The sequence below is a fragment of the Suricata suricatta genome, chromosome 16 (assembly GCF_006229205.1).
Source record: "Suricata suricatta isolate VVHF042 chromosome 16, meerkat_22Aug2017_6uvM2_HiC, whole genome shotgun sequence".
Taxonomy (NCBI): domain Eukaryota; kingdom Metazoa; phylum Chordata; class Mammalia; order Carnivora; family Herpestidae; genus Suricata; species Suricata suricatta.
The window spans coordinates 15,878,096-15,896,603 of NC_043715.1; the positions used below are offsets into that span (position 1 = coordinate 15,878,096).

General features: G+C 47.6%; 1 protein-coding gene across 1 annotated transcript; it reads left to right on the forward strand.

Moving 5' to 3' along the window:
* Nucleotides 1–3,522: 3,522 nt before the first annotated feature.
* NQO1 (NAD(P)H quinone dehydrogenase 1) lies at nt 3,523–18,317 on the forward strand. The gene is made up of 6 exons (XM_029924550.1): nt 3,523–3,938; nt 11,144–11,308; nt 11,420–11,550; nt 15,420–15,533; nt 16,297–16,398; nt 17,314–18,317. The coding sequence occupies exons 2-6, from the start codon at nt 11,200–11,202 to the stop codon at nt 17,617–17,619; spliced, it is 762 nt and encodes a 253-aa protein (XP_029780410.1). The 5' UTR covers nt 3,523–3,938; nt 11,144–11,199; the 3' UTR covers nt 17,620–18,317.
* The last annotated feature ends 191 nt before the right edge of the window (nt 18,318–18,508 follow it).

The window sequence follows — 18,508 nt, forward strand, 5'->3', positions numbered from 1 at the left end:
CACAGATTCAGCCAAAACTTCCAGAGTGCAGCTGGGAATACCACTCAAGCCTTGCATTTTCTACCATATTACTCAGGCTGAGAGTCTGATCAAAGGAGATCATTGTTAAAAACAAGACTACTGGCCCAAAATGGAGTCACTTATGCTTAGTCCTATGTCACCAAACAGATTTAATTACTATTTCAGCTCACCTTGAACTGGAATCCTTTTTTTTTTTTTTTTAATTCTCGTCTGGGATTTCTTTTTAAAAATTTTTATGTTTTTTATTTATTTTTAAGAGAGACAGTGCAAGCAGGGGAGGGACAGAGAGAGAGGGAGACACAGAATCTGAAGACAGGCTCCAGGCTCTGAGCTAGCCGTCAGCACAGAGCCTGACACAGGGCTGGAACCCATGAACCATAAAATTATGACCTGAGCCGAAGTCGAATGCTTAACCGACTGAGCCACCCAGGTGCCCCTTGAACTGGAATCTTAAATGAATCAGTCAGGAATGGCCTGATCAGTACTAGGTAGGTAATCTACCTGACAGACTCCCACTATCCTCTAAAAAAAACCAGGGGCCCTGGGTGGCTCAGTCAGTTACGTGTCCAACTCTTGAGTTTGGCTCAGGTCATGGTATGGTTTATGGAATGAGGCCCTCCTGTCAGCACAGAGCCTGCTTGGGATTTTCTTTTTCTCCATCTCTGTCTGCCCCTCCCATGCTCTGTCAAAATAAATAAATACTTAAAAAAACAATAATCCACTTTTCACAAAATTTAACTTCCTTGTTTCCATTCCTGTCTATAACAGTCTTTTCAGTTTGCACAGCTCCCTCCATTCTACCTGCTGGATCAGATGCAGCCTAATTCATGAATCACTGAGTAAAGCCAATAAGATATTTAAAATGTGCTTAGTTGAATTTTATTTTTTAACAAAATAAAGAATGATTCAGTCCTCATTTTTCTTTAGGCTCAAAATGGCTTGGTTTGGCACTGGTACTGATCTTAACATTTTTATATTTTGTCTAACATAACTTTGTTTTCTGCAAATTGATTTTCAAAAATATTTAGCTAAAGAGTTATTTATTGAGGCATCTGGCTGGCTCAGTAGGTAGATCACGTGACTCTTTATCTTGGGATTGGGAATTTGAGTCCCACATTGGGGGTAAAGATTACTTTTTTAAAAAATAAGATCTTAACTCTTAGCAACCACTGATTAGTTCTTCAATCTATAGTTTTGCCTTTTCCAGAATGTCATATACATAAAATCATATAGCTCTGAGTCTGGTTTCTTTCACATAGCAAACTGCTTTAGAGATTCGTCCCTGTTGTCAGGGGCATCAAAAATGATTCCTTTTCATTGCTGGCGTTGTTGGCATGTATGGATGCCCCATGGTTTATTCATCCATTCACCCAGGAGATGACATGTGGGTCTTTTCAAATTTTAGGCTGCTGTGAATAAAGGTGCTAAAAACATTAATGTACAGATGTGGGGTAAACAGAAATTTTCATTTCTTTAGGGCAAGTACCTAGGAATAGAACTTCTGGTCACCTGGTCAGTGCATGTTTAACTTCAGAAAAGACTGATCAGATGTTCTCAGGGTCACTGTATCATTTTGCATTCCCACTGACAATGATGTGTAAGAGTTTCCATTTAATTTTTTAATGTCTTTTATTATTTTTGAGAGACAGAGACAGAGAGCAAGCAGGGGAGGGTCAGAGAGACAGAATGTGAAGCAGGCTCTGGGCTCTGAGCTGTCAGCACAGACCGGATGCGGGGCTCAAACCCACGAACTGTGAGATCATGACCCGAGCTAAAGTTGGACACTTAACCGACTGAGCCACCCAGGTGCCCCAAGAGTTTCCATTTCTCTGAATCCCTGCCGTGCTTTGTATTGTCATTTGAAAAATGTCTCAGCTGTTCTAATGTTTAGCATAATTATCTCACCGTGGTTTTCTCTACATGTTCCTAAAGACATCGCACAGTATTTCATGCACCTGTCTCCTATATAGCTTTTCTGGTAAAGTGTCTGTTAAAACCCTTCCCACTTTTTTTGTCTGTTGGTTTTCTAGTGGTGAGTTTTAAGAGTTCTTTACGTGTTCTGCATATAGTTTTCAATGGGTATGTGACTTTTAAGTGTTTTCCCCAGTCTTTGGCTTGTCTTTTTGTTGTCTTAACAATATCTTTGCAGAGCAAAGTTGCCTAATTGTGATCAAGTTCAATTAATAATTGTGCTTTTGGAATCATAAGAACTCTTTGCCTAAACCCCCAAAAATCTTTTTTAAAAATAATGAAATAGACTTAACAAATACTTGTTTTTCTTGATTACTGAGTTGTTGGGTTTTTTACACCCCCTTAAACTTTGCAAGCCTTACTTTAAGGGTGTACTTCCCACTTTCCTTCCTGCTGACTTTTCTTAGTTACCATTTCTAATTTTTCTGATGGTTACAGAATGGGGGTTCTATTTCTTTTTCCTTCCCCTTTGATAGCATGGACCTATCTCAGACATACTGCAGGTTTGGTAGCAGGCAGCTGCAATAAAGCAAGTCAAGTTAATTTTTGGTTTCCCAGTTCAGATAAAAAATTATGTTTACCTCATACTCAGTCGGTTAAGTGTGCAACAGTACTAGGTCTAACAACATACATACCTTAACTTAAAAGTACTTCATTGGTGGGGTGCCTGGGTGACTCAGTTAAGCACCAACTTGGGCTAGGGTCATGATCTCCTAGTTAGTGAGTTTGAGCCCTGCATCTGGCTCTTTGCTGACAGCTCAGGGCCTGGAGCCTGCTTCAGATTCTGTGTCACCCTCTCTCTCTGACCTTTCCCCACTTGTGCTGTCTTTCAAAAATGAATAAACAGTAAAAAAAATTTTAAATAAGTATACTTAATTGTTTAAAAATGCTAATCACCGGAGTTTTCAGAGTTATAATCACTAATCACAGACTATCATACCAAATTTAATGAAAAGGTTAGAAATATTTCAAGAACTGCTAAAATGCAACAGAGACACAAAACGGGCAAATGCAGTGGGGAAGCGGGGGCGCGGATGTGTTCAGTGCAGGATTGCCACAAACTTGCAATGTATTAAAAAATGCAGTATCTGCAACACACAATGAAACAAGCACCGTAAAACCTGTGGGATGAAGACTTTCTTGTAACTTTCTCTTGGTAGGGATTTCAAACTTTGCTCTGCTCAGCTGCCTAAAGTCAAACTTGATGTAAAACCGCTCAACTTTCCTTTGTCTGGGCTATTCTCTAACTGCTTCCCTGCTACTCTCTCTCCCACCACCGTTGGACTAAACTAACTAGATTCCCATTCTGAGGAGCAGGAGTTTGAACCCAGGAAGTACGTCCTGTGGGACCCCACAAGGGCTCAATGTGAACCTTGTAAAGGAAGAAATGAATTCCCTTTTCCTGGAACACGTTTCCCAGGGTACCTCAGCCCTCCAAATCGAAGTTCAGAGTCACAGTGACTCAGCGAAAGTGAGGCTTAAGGACCACAGCCCAGCACACCCTCCTATTTGCCCTCCCCTTTCCGTGCGGAGGAGCTTTCCCTGGGCTGGGAGGCGCCCTGGGCGAGGCCGGAACGCCACTGCAGACTTCCCCTGCGGTCGCCAGGTGGTGGTTTCTGGACAGGGTCCATCCACCTGGCCTGCCTCCCACCGGCACCCAGACCCTTTAGCCGCACCCTCCGGTCCCACGCGTCCCCAGGGGACCCCCAGGACCCGCCTCCCACTGCAGAAGCGCAGCCACCGCGCGCCCCGCCCCCCGCTGGGGCTGGCACGAGGCGCCTATAAAGTGGCGAGTGCTTTGCAGGCTGCACGCGAACCTCCGGTGTTGCAGTCCCAGACGCTGCCCGACACTTGTCTCCCATCCCCCCAAGCGAGGACTCTGCCGCGGCCAGGGTCGCCTTGACAACCAGCAGCACAGCGGGTCAGCACAGCCGGAGCCCTGGCGGGTGAGTGCCGCGTCCGTGGGCGGGGGCAGGGGTGGCCCCGGCCCTCAGTTGCCTGCAAGGAACCTGGAGGGGCTTAACGCCCAGGGTTTGTCCGGGCCTCAAAGCTGAAAAAGCGAAAGCTTTCAGATCCCGGGATGAGCCCCTGATCAGACACGGGGGCGGGGGCGGGAGCTCCTGTTGTCTATCCCTCCTCCCCTCCCCACAAACTTAGGTGGGCATTTAACAGAGACTTGACCTTGGAAGCAAAAAATTCCCTCCAAAACAGGTCAGAAACCGACTGTCAATGGCCATATCTGGCGCACTGGCACACCCTGATTGGCCTTATAGAATTGAAAACATTTTGGAATAAGTTGCTAGTAATATAGTAAATACAGGTTATTTCGTTTAAAACATGTGAATTCCTTGCTTCTGGAGGAAAATTAGAAGATCTGGTGATGAGTGTGCTGGAGCTGGGGAACCTGCTTCCTTTAGTTGCATGGCGACCAGCCCCAGGCTGCCTGGCCAGGAGACTTGTTTGGTTGGTTGGTTGGTTGGTTTGGAGAGAGAGGGAGAACCCCAAGCAGGCTGTCCGTGCAGAACCTGACTTGGGGCTCAATCCCACCAACCAAGAAATCATGACCTGAGCCGCAACCAGGAGCCAGAGGCTCAACCCACTGAGCCACCCAGGCATCCCTGGTCAGGAGGCATTTTTGTCTGTGACCCTTGGATGGGGGCAGACCTGGTCCCTGCCTCAGGTCCATTTGCAGAGGCAGAACCTTCCTTCTCCACCAACCTGAGGGGGCATTACAGGTCACCACAACTTTATCTGAAGCCTCTAAGACAGTTTAGCTGCAGCCCCTGCAGGGCGGGGAGCTCTTTCCCAGAGAGCCTTCTTCAACTGGGACAGAGCTCTACCTTTTTGTAATTTACTTCCCTCTGAGCCTTGCGCTGCTTTCTGCAGACGCACATACACCCAGACGCTCACGCCACACGTCAACGAGCTCGGGGATGAGCCTTCTGTTGCCGCTAACTACTGTTACAATCTCTGAAGAGGGCCGAGCTGGGGATTGGAAGCCCACCCAGACTTTCTGGAAACCCAGAGGAGAAGCATCTGGGAGAGACTGCCCGGTAGCTCACAAGGTTTCCTACATGCACCACAGAGGCTGTTTCTATTTCATTTTTTGTTTGTTTGTTTATTTGTTTTGAGAGACAGAGTATGAGCAGGGGAGGGGCAGAGACAGGGGGAGGGAGACACATAATCCAAGCAGGCTCTGAGCTGTCAGCACAGAGCCTGATGCGGGGCTTGAACCCATAAACCAGGAGATCATGATCTGAGCCAAAGTCAGACACTTATACCCAACTGAGCCACCCAGGCGCCCCTCTATAACATTCTTCTGGGGTCCTGAGGGCACCAGCAAGTCTAGGGCAGGAACTATTAACTGATTTAACAATCTTACAGAACATTCTGTACTTATGTGTAACTTTATAAAAAGGGTGGGGGTGGGAGGAGGAGAGAAACTGGGATCATTTGGACCTTGTTTAACTCGTATTCGTTGTATCAGGCTAAGTCTTGCGATTCACTGAAGCATTTGTAACAGGTTTTCCTTGATGGCTGCTTCTCCCTGCCAGAATGAGTGTGTCGGTCAGCCATCTAGGTGTGCTTTACATTAAAACAATGCACCACCATCCCTTTCTTTCTTTGCCACCTTTATGTTTTCCTGCCATTAAGTTCTGTGTTGGTCTTCAATAAGGCTGCAGGTTCTGCAGGTCAGCCAGGTCCTGCTCAATCTAGAACGTTAGTGAGTGCTTGGTTTCAGGTTGGCCTGAGGTTGGAGGCAGAGCATTGTAGGATGTTGAGTAACAGAGGAGGGCAGAGGCCGGCTCCCCCAAACAGGCGGGGTACTGTGGCCACCAGAATGTGCGCTCTACAAAAAAAAAAGATGTGGGTCTGTGTTGTACCCTGATGTAGTCTAAATGCCTAGAGCAGTGCCCGGTGGATAGAGGTGCTCAGTAAACCCTGGTCAGGGGGCTGAGACAAAGGGTTCAGGAGAACATGCGCGTGGCTCATGCCAGGGGACTCTTACTGGGGGGCGGGGGGGACTCGCTGAGGGGAACAGAACACAAAAAAAATGGCAGCAAAGGAGCCAAAACATCCATCAACTGATGAATGGATAAAGAAGATGTGGTGTGTATATTATATATATATGTACACACACACACACACACACACACACACACAGTGGAGTATTACCAGCCATCAGGAAGAATGAACTCTTGCCATTTGCAACGACATGAATGGAACTAGAATGTACCACGCTAAGCAAAATAAATCAGAGAAAGACAAATACCATACGATTTCACTCCTGTGTGGAATTTAAGAAACAAAGCAGATGAACACATGGGAAGTGGGGGGGAAGAGAGGGAAACCCAAGAGATTCTTAAGGATAGAGAACCAACTGAGGGTTGACAGAGGGAGTTGGGCAGGGGGATGGGCTAGATGAGGGTGGGCATTAAGGAGGGCACTTGTGATGAGCATGGGGTGTTGTGTGTAAGTGCTGAATCACTGAATTCTACTCCTGAAACCAATATTGCACTATATGTTAACTGGAATTGTAAAAATTAATAAGAGAGAGGGTGGGGAAGGAATGAGGGATTGCAGGGCACAGAGAAGTGAGGATGAATGGGCGCACTCTTGGAAGGGTAGGAAATCTGGAAGCGAACCGGGGACAGAGCTGCCTTCAGGAAGCCAAGCTCAGCCATGGCACGGAGCGGCTTCCGTTAGGTCCACGATGTGTGTGGCACACAGAAATGGATGCTAAATTAGGAATCCTGGTAAGAACCCCATTTGTCTTCCAAACCTCTCCTTCAAGGGCAGCTCCTTCTGACGGCTTTCCCTAATCAGCCAGCCCCGGTGAGCCCTTTTCCTCAGGAACTTTGTCCCCTGCCTCCCCTGTCAGGCTAATGCCATTGGTTTTTTGCACGTCCTACCACCATTCCTAGCGGCAATTCTGAGAATGTCAAACGTGTCACGAAGCTAGTTAAGTGGCAGGAAGGGAAACTGAGCGCTTGAAGTCCGAAACCCCTCAGGTTTGTCCGTGAAAGAGGACCTGGCACCGATGGCCGTCTGGAGAGTGACCCTCCCGTCGCCCTTCACCTCTGGCCAAGGAGCACAGTCCGCGCTGTGACTCGGGGCAGGGCAGGGTAGGGCTCTGAAGGGTATGTAAAATGACCGTTTTTTCTTCTGCGTGGTTTTCAGCAATCTATCTATGCCAGATACTGAACGCTGTTGGTTACGTTTTTGGCAAATATGTTCTTCTTGTTTGGGTCTCGTCTTACATTGTTGTTTTATTAAGTTTACTTATTTGAGAGGGGAGAGAGCACAAGCAGGTGAGGGGCAGAGAGAGCGGGACGAGAATCCCAAGCAGGCTCCATGCCATCAGCTCAGAGCCAGACGTGGGGCTTGAATTCACAAACCCTGAGACGAGATCAAGAGCCCGACCTTTACCGACTGAGCCACTCAAGCGCCCTTGTTAAGTTTTGAAAGGAGCCAGCCTCCTAGAGTTAGTAGGTGATGAACTCTTTGAAAGCAAGGGCCAGACATCCTGATTCACTCTTTATATCAAGTGCCTTTATATCTTACTACTTAGGAAATGCTTGTTAATCAATACTGAGAAGGGCAAAGAAAAAGAATCTTATCTATATACATAGCTGAGAAGTAAGCCCAGAGAATGTAAACTGACAAAGCAGTATTTAGTAAACATTGATAGAATTAGTGCACAGGTAAGTCACAGAGAAAACGCTGGTCACAACTTTGTACACTCACATTTCTCCCGAGAGCGGTAAGTCCTGGAGTTGATAAAAAGGAGGTAGGGTTTGTTGAGGCGGAGCTCCTGACCCCTTCCCCAGGCCGTCCGAGGCAGACGCATCTCTTTCCTAGAATTCGAATCCCCTACCGAACTTCTGTCCCCGGCGGGCAGGAGGCGGGCGGGAGGCGGGCAGGAGCTCGTTCCGAAAGCCTGAGCCGCCCTGGCGAGCACGGGGCGCGCGGCAGGCGGGGCCGGAAGCTGCCGCCTCGCAGCCGCTCCCACGGGAGCCCCGCCCGCGGGCCCAGGTGTCAGGAGTCGGTGAGAAATGAGGCAGTGACGCCAGTTACTCGGATTGCGTGTTGGTGGTGCTGCTGCCTGCAGGTGGTTGCGTGGATTTATCTATAAGTTTAGTAACTTTTTAAATGATCTCTACCCAGAACGTGGGGCTCGAACACATCTCTGAGATCAAGAGCTGCTGGCCGCCTTGAACCAGCCAGGGGCCCCTATGTCTACACACTTTTACATTATTCCAACTTCACCACTTACTATGTAAACTTGGGTAACTAACTTGCTTAACTTTTCGGTGCCTCAGTGTTCTCCTCCGTAACGCGGGATACTAATTGTATCCAGCTCATGGTGTCGCCATGACAGCTGGAAAAGAATGCGAAGCCCTCAGAGAAGTCCTCAGAGCAGTGCCTGGCACACAGTGAGCACCGTCGATGCTGTTATCCAGAGAAAGGCAAATGGTATAGGATTTCACTTGTATGTGGACTCTGAAAACCCAAACGATGAACAGACACACACAAGACAGAGACCCATAAACACAAAAAACAAAGTGACTTTGCCAGAGGGCGAGGGGGGTGAAGGGGAGGAGGTACGGGTGTCCAGTTGCGGACTGAGTAAGTCATGAGGACAAAAGGCACAGCACAGGGACTGTGGGCGGTGGTGTCGGAGTAGGGGCTGTGCTAGGACAGGTGAGCACACCGGGGTGAGTGTGGTGTGAGGTACAACAGGCCCGTGGAATCACCGCATTGGCCACCTGAAGCTCCCGAAACTGTGTCAAGTATAGTTCAATTAAAAGAAAGAAAAAAAGGAGCGCCTGGCTGCCTCAGTTGGAGGAGCATGTGACTCTCGCTCTCAGGGGCGTGAGGTCAAGCCCCACATCGAATACAGAGATTACTTAAAAATAAAGCAATAGGGGCACCTGGGTGGCTCTGTCGGTTGAGCTTCCGACTTCAGCTCAGGTCATGATCTCATGGCTCATGGGTTCGAGCCCTGCACAAGACTCTGTGCTGACGGCTCAGAACCTGGTGTCTGCTTTGGATTCTGTGTCTCCTCCCCCACTGTCTGCTCTCCCCCACTCATGCTCTCTCTCGCTCTAAAAAATAAACATTAAAAAATTAAAAAAATAAATGAAACATAAAATCAATGCTATTGTTGCAAGAGAAAAACATTCTTGTACTAACAACTTTATTAATACAGAGGAGGTCCAAGAAAAAAGTAAATCTTTCCCTCTGTCTCTATGCCCTTGACATCTCTTACTTAGCTAAGAAAACTATCATTAGTTTCATGTAATAATTCCACATCTTTTTTTCCCCTCATACCTATATACTGCAGATCTTTGTACACATATATGTAGTTTTTTCTTTTTTTTTTTTTAAAGTAATATCTGCACCCAACATAGGGCTCAAACTCATGACTCCAGGATCAAGGGTTGCATGCTCTACCTTCTAAGCCAGCGAGGGTCCCCTCATTCTTTCTTTCTTTTTTTTTATTCTTGAGAGAGAGTGATAGAGTGAGCCAGGAAGGGACAGAGAGAAAGGGCGACACAGAATTTAAAGAAGGCTCCAGGCCCTGCACTGTCAGCACAGAGCCCTGTGTGGGGCTTGAACTCATGAACAGTGAGATCATAACCAGAGCAGAAGTCGGATGCTTAACCGACTGAGCCACCGTGGCGCCCCTCTTTGTCTTTTATAATAATGGATTCACACTCCCTCATTTGATAGTTAAGAGTACATTGTGGATATCTTTCTGGGTGACTATATAGTTAACAGCATACTAGTCTGTAACATGTATGTACCATAATTTATTCAAGTATTCCCCATAAAGCATCAGTGAATGCCAGTGAAAAGAATGATACAGTCCATGTCCTGGCTCAAACTGCCTTATATCCCACTGCTTTTAGTCTGTATAACAGATCCCCCAAAGTTGGAGAGCTAGATCAAAGATTTATGCGTCTTGGGGCGCCTGGGTGGCTCAGTCCGTTAAGCATTGGACTTCGGCTCAGGTCATGATCTCACGGTTCGTGGGTTCGAGCCCCGCATCGGGCTCTGTGCTGACCGCTAGCTCAGAGCCTGGAGCCTGTCTTCAGATCCTATGACTCCTTCTCTCTCTGACCCTCCCCTGCTTACACTGTCTCTCTCTCAAAAAAAAAAAAAAAAGAAAAGAAAAAAAAGATTTATGCGTCTTTATAATTTAAAGAGATTCACCCTGATTACTTTCTCCCGGCATGGAGGCAATACATGTTCCCAGTGGCAGCTGCTAGTTTTCCTGCACTCTTAACAGCCCTCAGTGTTGCTTGTCTTAAATTGTTTTGCCGGTCTGATGGGTAAATAATGATACGTCATTTTAATTTGCTTTTCCTGACAGGCTGGGCAGGGCACTTGCTCATTTGCTTTTTGTCATCTGCATTTCCTCCTCTGTGAGTAGTGTGCTCACATCCTTGATTTATTTTTCTATCGTGTTGTCTGTCTCTTGTCTATCTGTTTATAGGTATTCTTTGGGATTTTAACCCGTTGTGATAAGAGTTGCAGGCATCTGCTCTCTGACTTTGTTTATGGTGCCTTCTGGTACACACACATTTTAAATTTTTATGTGGCTTCATCTGGCAAGCTTTCCGTTCCTGGTTGCTGAATATCTAGTCTTTCTTAAGATGATTCTCTAGCTTGAGGCTATGCAATTTCATCCTTTAGATCTGTACTCTGCCAGGAATGTATTGATCGATGAGGTGTGTTTGGGGGATAGTGAAAACAACAACAGAACACAAGTACAACAGACACACTGAAAATGCAAAGTGAATTTTCACAAACTTGTGTAATCGGCACCGGGATCAGGAAACAGAACATTGTCACCACCCCTGCCACCACCCTATCCTGACTCCTAACACCTTCTCTTAGTTTTCTAAGGGATAAGTCCTTTTTCATGCGGATGGCCAATGAAGTGTGCAATGAAATGAGCCCCTGCGTTAAAATGCGTCCTTTATTGGTTGGCACTTCTAAGGAGAAAACAGGTTTCTGGCTGCCGTGGGGGGACTGCCCAGAGCCCACTCCTCCGCACGGATCCCGGCCCCGCCGCCCTGTGGCTGAAGCTTCGCTGCTGGGGAACTGATTTTCTCCATGTGCCCCATGTGTACCTCAACAGCCAGAAGAGCACTGATCGTCCTGGCCCACGCGGAGGCCACGTCCTTCAACCATGCCATGAAGGAGGCTGCCGTAGAGGCCTTGAAGGGCAAAGGATGGCAGGTCACTGTGTCAGACCTGTATGCCATGAACTTCAATCCCGTCATCTCCAGAAGGGACATCACAGGTAGGAATGGCGTCCTCCCCTTTCATCAGGTCTCTGTGGCATATCTCGCCTGCAGGGTCTGTGGCTCAGCCTCGGCCCCTCTGGCTTCACCCTGTCGATTCCTCCCGGCAGGTACACTGAAGGACCCCGGGAACTTTCAGTATCCTGCCGAGTCTGCTCTAGCTTATAAAGAAGGCCGTCTGAGCCCCGATATTGTGGCGGAACAAAAGAAGCTGGAAGCTGCGGACCTTGTGATTTTTCAGGTGGGATGGGACTCCAGGAGGGCTGTCAGGACACTTGAGTTCTTACTGTCCTAGATCGGTCACCTGATTAGCTATGTGATCTTAGGAAAAGTCACTTACCCACTTTGGCGCCTTCTCTATTAAAGAAGGGTGATGACTTCAACAGGTGCGGTGTTATACAGATTTATAGAAATTGTGAACCTGGCTGTACTACTCAGGATATGTGACTCCACGGGGCACCTGGGCGGCTATGTCGATTAAGCTTCTGACTCTTGGTTTCGGCTCAGGTCAAGATCTCACAGTTTGTGGGTTCAAGCTCAGCATTGGGCTCTGTGCTGACCGCATGGAGCCTGCTTGGAATTCTCTCTGTCTCTCTCTCTGGGTCTGCTCCTCCCCCACTCACGCGCACATGCTCGCTCTCTCTCTCCCAATAAATAAATAAACTTAAAAAATATATGTGACCACAAAGATGATAAGTGGGCTTGGTCTTCAATTAGTGATTCCTGTGGGATCTCTCACAGTTTGCACTTGACCCCTTCTCTGCACGAGCATCGGAGCGCTCTGTGAAGTGAGGCCCGGGACATGGGCCCCCGTGGTCGGAGCCTCCCAGCTGGACCGGGCGCTGGCCTGCTTCCCGGGCTCCAGCCCCTCGTCTCCTGGAAGCTGTGTCCCCCGCCAGGGAGTCCGTGCCCTTTCCTGAAAATGCCAGACTGGACTCCATGACTTCGCTTCTGCTGGTTCTCACCAGCTTTTTGATACTGAACATGGACCGAGTAGGACCCTAGAAACTGTACGAGAAGGGTGACTGACGCCAGCTGTGGTTTCTGCAGTTGTTCAATCAGCTGTGAAGAATCCAAACTTGTAGGTCTTTCCTTCCACCCTCAGGCCTATTGCTGCAGGTCAGAGCCACGTGCCATGAGCCAGTGCCCTGAGGGATGCCCTCTCGGTCGACGTTGCTCTTACCCTGGCCTGGCCAAGGCGCCGCAGCGGCAGCTGTCAGCTCCACATCTCAGAATTGCCGTGTTTTAGACTTGGAAAGGACCTTAGTGGTCTTTGAATTTAGCCTCTCTCTGATGCATCAGTTTAATTTACTATCAGTACAGTGGTGCAGGTTGTGCACTGTAAAAGAGCAATGTTGAAAGGCAACATATACACGGCAGATTTGTATACTTATTTTATCAACAGATGATGGGAAAGGTCTTTAAAAAAATTTTTTTTACTTAAAATATATTTGAGAGAGAGCAGGTCGGGGGGGTGGGAAGGTCAGAGAGAGACAGAGAATCCCAAGCAGGCTCCACACTGTTAGCATGGGGCCAGATGTGGGGCTCAATCTCATGAACTGCTAGATCATGACTTGAGTCGAAACCACCAGTTGGACGTTTAACTGACTGAGCCACCCAGGGCCCCTGGAAAAGTCTTACTATGGAAGAACTGGTGTACTATGTATCATCCTCTTTCAACATGGAAACCAAGTGTCCTGAGGAAGGAGTGCTTTATTCTTTTATTTACTAAAAAAATTTTTTTAATGTTCATTTATTTTTGAGAGAGAGAGAAAGCATGAGAGGAGGGGCAGAAAGATAGGGAGATACAGAATCCAAAGCAGGCTCCAGGCTCTGAGCTAGCTGTCAGCACAGAGCCCGACGTGGGGCTCGAACCCACGAACTGTGAGATCATGCCCTGAGCTGAAATCAGAAGCTTAACCGACTGAGGCACCCAGGTGCCCCGGAAGGAGTGCTTTAATTCAGACCACCTGGGCTGGCCCCCTGCTCATTTTCTCACTCTCCATGAACAACCAGAGGAAGAATAAATTTTCAAATATCCTATAAGCCAACCAATTCTGTTTTCAGCTCTGACTGTAGAATGTTCACAGGGACCAAAGCTACGTGTCTAAACCACTTACACATTTATCTTAAAAGCCTCAGGTCTGGCCCCTCACAACTGCAGAGTCATCAACATAAGGAGGATCTAGCGATTATTCAAGCCCCTCTTCTTACAGATGAGGCCCATCAGACTTAGCAAAAGTAAGGGGCTTTCGTGACAAAGATCTTGTATCAGGCCAGCGGCAGACGCAAGGTGAGAACAGGAATCTCCACCTTGTGTTCTTTCTGTTCTAATGTGTTCTTTAAATTTATTTTTGAGAGAAAGAGGGAGACAACAGAATCCGAAGCAGGCTCTGGGCTCTGAGCTGTCAGCACAGAGCCTGACATGGGGCTTGAACCCACGAACTGTGAGATCATGACCTGAGCTAAAGTCGGATGCTTAACTGACTGACCCTCCCAGGCGGCGCCCCATGTTCTTTCTGTTCTAAACCGCCTCTTCTGCCCTCTTTCCTGTGGATCAGTAACCCTTCAAATATCAGGGAAAGATATCAGGTCCACCGAATCCCTTCTCTGTCCTGAATTTGCCTCAGCAGGGCCTGTTCCAGGTGTCACTGTGTTGAAATCCTAAGTCAGGGAGAAAAAGAGGAAACTGGGCAACGTCCTTGTGCTGCCTTCATTAGACAAGAGGCCCAGCAAGACTCCCGGGAGTTCCCTGGTAGACCTTAGGCACACGGGTCATTTGTTCGCTGGTGCGAGCGCACACTCGTGTGGCTTATTTTATTTAGAAATTTTTTTTTAAGTGTTCATTTCTTTTTGAGACAGAGAGAGACAGAGCATGAGCAGAGGAGGGGTAGAGAGAGGGGTAGACACAGAATCTGAAGCAGGCTGACAGCTCAGAGCCCGATGTGGGGCTTGAACCCACGAACAGTGAGATCATGACCTGAGCTGAAGTCGGAAGCTTAATTGACTGAGCCACCCAGAAGCCCCATGTGCAGGTTATTCTAAAACAGTAGGATTTCACATCCGTGAACACAAGGTACGTGTTTCACACTGTTGGGAGCACTCCTACAAAATACTGATTTAGGCATCACACACGGAGGCAAACTTTATCTGCATTCCTTGCTGCTGAGACTTTGCCCTTAAATGTGATCTCGTAGAAACAAATCATAATTGCATGTGGCTGTCTTCAGACCTACCTGGTATTTGTTTCTTTGAGGCAGAAATAGAGGAGTGTCAAGTTTACTGACAAGGACAATATTTTTCTTTTCTTTTTAATGTTTATTTATTTTTTTTTAATTTTTTTTAATGCTTTTTATTTATTTTTGAGAGACAGAGAGAGAAAGTGCAAGCAGGGGAGGGTCAGAGAGAGAGGGAGACACAGAATCCGAAACAGGCTCCAGGCTCTGAGCTGTCAGCACAGAGCCTGATGTGGGGTTTGAACCCATGAACCGTGAGATCTGACCTGAGCCGAAGCCGGAGGCTTAACCAACTGAGCCACCCAGGCGCCCCTATTATTTATTTTTTTATGTCTATTTTATTTTGAGAGAGAGGAAGAGAGCAAGCAGGGGAGGGGCAGAGAGATCCAAAATCCAAAGCAGGCTCCAGGCTCTGAGCTGTCAGCACAGAGCCCGATGCGGGGCTCGAAACCATAAAATGTGCGATCAAGTCAGATGCTTAACTGCTGAGCCACCCAGGTGCCTCAACAATATTTTTTTAACGTGCTAGCTCCTCCAGAAGCACCGACAAGGGCCCCCAGAAAGGCTTGCTCTTTTTTTTTTTTCTTTATGTTTTTTCTTTATTTTTGAGAGACAGAGCAGGGGAGGGTCAGAGAGAGAGGGAGGTACAGAATCTGAAGCAGGCTCCAGGCTCTGAGCTAGTTGTCAGCACAGAGCCCGACGCGGGGCTCGAATCCACAAACCATGAGATCATGACCTGAGCCGAAGTCGGATGCTCAACCGACTGAGGCACCCAGGCGCCCCAAGGCTTGCTCTTCTGTGACGTCAGCCAAGCACCCGAGCTTTCCACGCTGGGGCAGTCCGTGCAGTGACCTCTCTGTGCTCTGCCCCACAGTTCCCGCTGCAGTGGTTCGGAGTCCCCGCCATCCTGAAGGGCTGGTTCGAACGGGTGCTCATAGGCGGGTTCGCCTACACGTATGCTGCCATGTATGACAACGGACCTTTCCGGGTAGGTGGGCGGTTCTGCTCTAACAGCTGGATCCGGGCTGCATTCTGTCCTGAGGCAGAGTTCTGAACACAATTAGGTACTAAGGTCAGGCTCCTGGGAGAGTTGGATAATAGTGGGTGTAGATATTTAAGGGTTTTTTTAATGTTTGTTTATTTTTGAGAGAGAAACTGAGCGTGAACGGGGAGGAGCAGAGAGAGAGAGAGAGCCACAGAATCCGAGGCAGGCTCCAGGCTCTGAGCTGTCAGCACAGAGCCCAATGCAGGGCTCGAACCCACAAGCTCTGAGATCATGACCTGAGCCAAAGTCAGACACTCAACCCACTGAGCCACCCAAGCGGCCCTGTGTGCAGATATTTAGACAGGCTTTTAGGATTCCCTTTAACGCACCCCAGGAACACAAGGGGCAGGGAGATTAGACAAACCTAGGACGGCAAGATACTGAGCGTTGAGACTGGGTTGGGGGAACGTCAGGAGACTATTTTCTCTCTGTATGTAGACACCCACATACTACGCAAGACACGTTTTCAGGCCTTCTGAATTACATGCCTAGATACATGCGGAGCGCTGTGGGGAGACCTTGATTTTCTATCAACCTCCACCCGCTTGGCCACACCCCGGAGCAATATGGACTCCGGGGCTGGCCCTCGAGTGTGACTTCTGGAGTCGTACTGTGTGGCTGGACTTGTGTGTTCGTTTCCCCGGGGCTGTTTCATTAACTTGCTGTCACCAAGGAGACGTGGAGGGTCATGACTTGTCTCTTCCAGAACAAGAAGACGGTGCTCTCCATCACTACCGGCGGCAGCGGCTCCATGTACTCGCTGCAGGGCGTCCACGGGGACATGAACGTCATTCTCTGGCCAATTCAGGTTACTTTGCTTCAGTGAACCTTCCCTGGGGATTAATTCACTGAGTTTTCCGTGGGGTCCAGATGCTCAAGAGGGCAGCTGAAAACAGACCTGAGGTGTGAGGACGAAAGCAGCATAGTAATCCTGAACTCCAGGGAGCTCCCCTCCGAGCCCTACTAGTCTTCCCGGCCCCATACTTAAGAGTAACTTGGGGATGCACGCGGCCAGACACCTCTGTCTCCTACCCAAGGGCCAGTGCAGAGAACCCCTCGATTTGTCGAGCCCTGTGCCCTGATTCCAGACGACTGACATCTGTCTGCAGTCTTCCTGGCCTTCTCCAAGTTGCTGCTATGGCCTCACAACCTATTAGAAAATTTAAGAAATAATTTAGCCGCCCTAACAAGAGTGGAGCCTGAGGGAGGTTTCTGGGTGGTCGGTCGCTGGACTATCAAGATAATCTCTTCTACGGAAGAGGGTTGGAGACCAGAGCAAACGCGGTGGCCACCTAGAATAGCGGAGAATTCATGCTAATATTGGGGAGTAAAGTATACAGATCACTTATTGAGCCTCATCTAGTTAGAAGGAGAGGTGGAGAAAGGCACATCCACATACCTTGGCACGTTCGCTGCCAAGAAGCTGAAACTCCCTTATGTAATAGAACTTCCGACACTTTTGGCAGAGGATCCGAGGCTGGCACGGTTTCAACATTTTATTCATTTAAAAGAGCTCAGCTGAATAAGCTAAAATAGGTAACAGCTAGGAATAGAGAGTAGCAGGTGAGAGAAAATAGCTATGAATTAAGTCTCCCAGGTGCCTCAGGCCCCCATATCAGAGCGTCTTGTTGGAAAGCCTAGATTAGCCTTTGTGTGTCTGTTTATGGTACAAGCTGCAGAGGGTTTGTTCTGTGACTCAGTTTTGCTCTCTCTGTGTCCCCAGAGTGGCACTCTGCATTACTGTGGCTTCCAAGTCCTGGAACCTCAGCTGACTTACAGCATTGGGCACACTCCTGCGGATGCGCGAATTCAGATCCTGGATGGATGGAAGAAACGCCTGGAGACTATTTGGGACGAGACGCCACTGTATTTTGCTCCAAGTAGCCTCTTTGACTTAAACTTCCAGGCAGGATTCTTAATGAAAAAGGAAGTGCAGGATGAGCAGAAAAACAAGAAGTTTGGCCTCTCTGTGGGCCATCATTTGGGCAAGCCCATCCCAACTGACAACCAGATCAAAGCCAGAAAATGAGCCTCATAGTACTGGATTCCTTTCACAAATGTAGCCAAATCTCGGTTTTTTTTCAGGCTGCTTTGACTTGCTTTAGTTTTAAGATTTGTGTGTTTTTCTTTCCTTTCCACAAGGAACAAAGAGGAGACAGAATTGACTGTATCCACACATTTTTGGATAGTTTTATTACATGTAACTGATTCTAATGACTGCTGTCATGGCAAAACCTGCTTAGGTTCAAGTAGCCACTGAGGCTATAAATCAGGGAAAGATGGAGAAAGATGGGAGGCAATATTTTTTAAGGTCCTCTACACAATTGAATTCCACTTTTTAGGGCTACATTTTTTGGGCTAAATCTGGCTGGCTAGTATCCAACTTTCAATGATACATTTTCCTTTTAATTACCTCTCTGTGGTTTATGGCAGAAGGGAATTAATCACTCTGAGAAAGAAATGGCTGAATCTGACACAAGGGACTTGTTTAGTAGTTCCTAATCTGTGCTTGTTTATGATAGATATTGGTTTTAATTACTACACAGTGACTAATATGCCTAACGTGTGTGTTACCCTTGCTTTGCCTTTTGTTCTTTATACACAGCACACACAGATACCCGTAAATCTTCTAATTTCATGTCTGCAGAAATCAACCAACATGTCTGTACTCTACATCTGCTACAATGAAGGAACTCAATAAATAGTTACTTCCAATATTTAACAACAGCCTTCTGCAAGTACTACTTTATGTGTGAGCCACATCACAGTCTGGAAGGGTTTCTTCTCTGCATTGCTGACCTGATGACTTTCCTTTGAATGCATTTTGGTTCCACGGTCTTGGGGATAAAGTTGTAATCCTAGAGTTTCATTAACTTTGAACAATTTTGGCATAATATTCTAACTTCCAATTGAAAGGA

Excerpts from the sequence above, each read along its gene's own strand:
- NQO1 (XM_029924550.1), top strand. The coding sequence starts at position 11,200 with ATGAAGGAGGCTGCCGTAGAGGCCTTGAAGGGCAAAGGATGGCAGGTC. Across the intron at positions 11,309-11,419 it reads CTCCAGAAGGGACATCACAG|GTACACTGAAGGACCCCGGG; the intron begins GTAGGAATGGCG and ends TCCTCCCGGCAG. Across the intron at positions 11,551-15,419 it reads CGGACCTTGTGATTTTTCAG|TTCCCGCTGCAGTGGTTCGG; the intron begins GTGGGATGGGAC and ends TCTGCCCCACAG.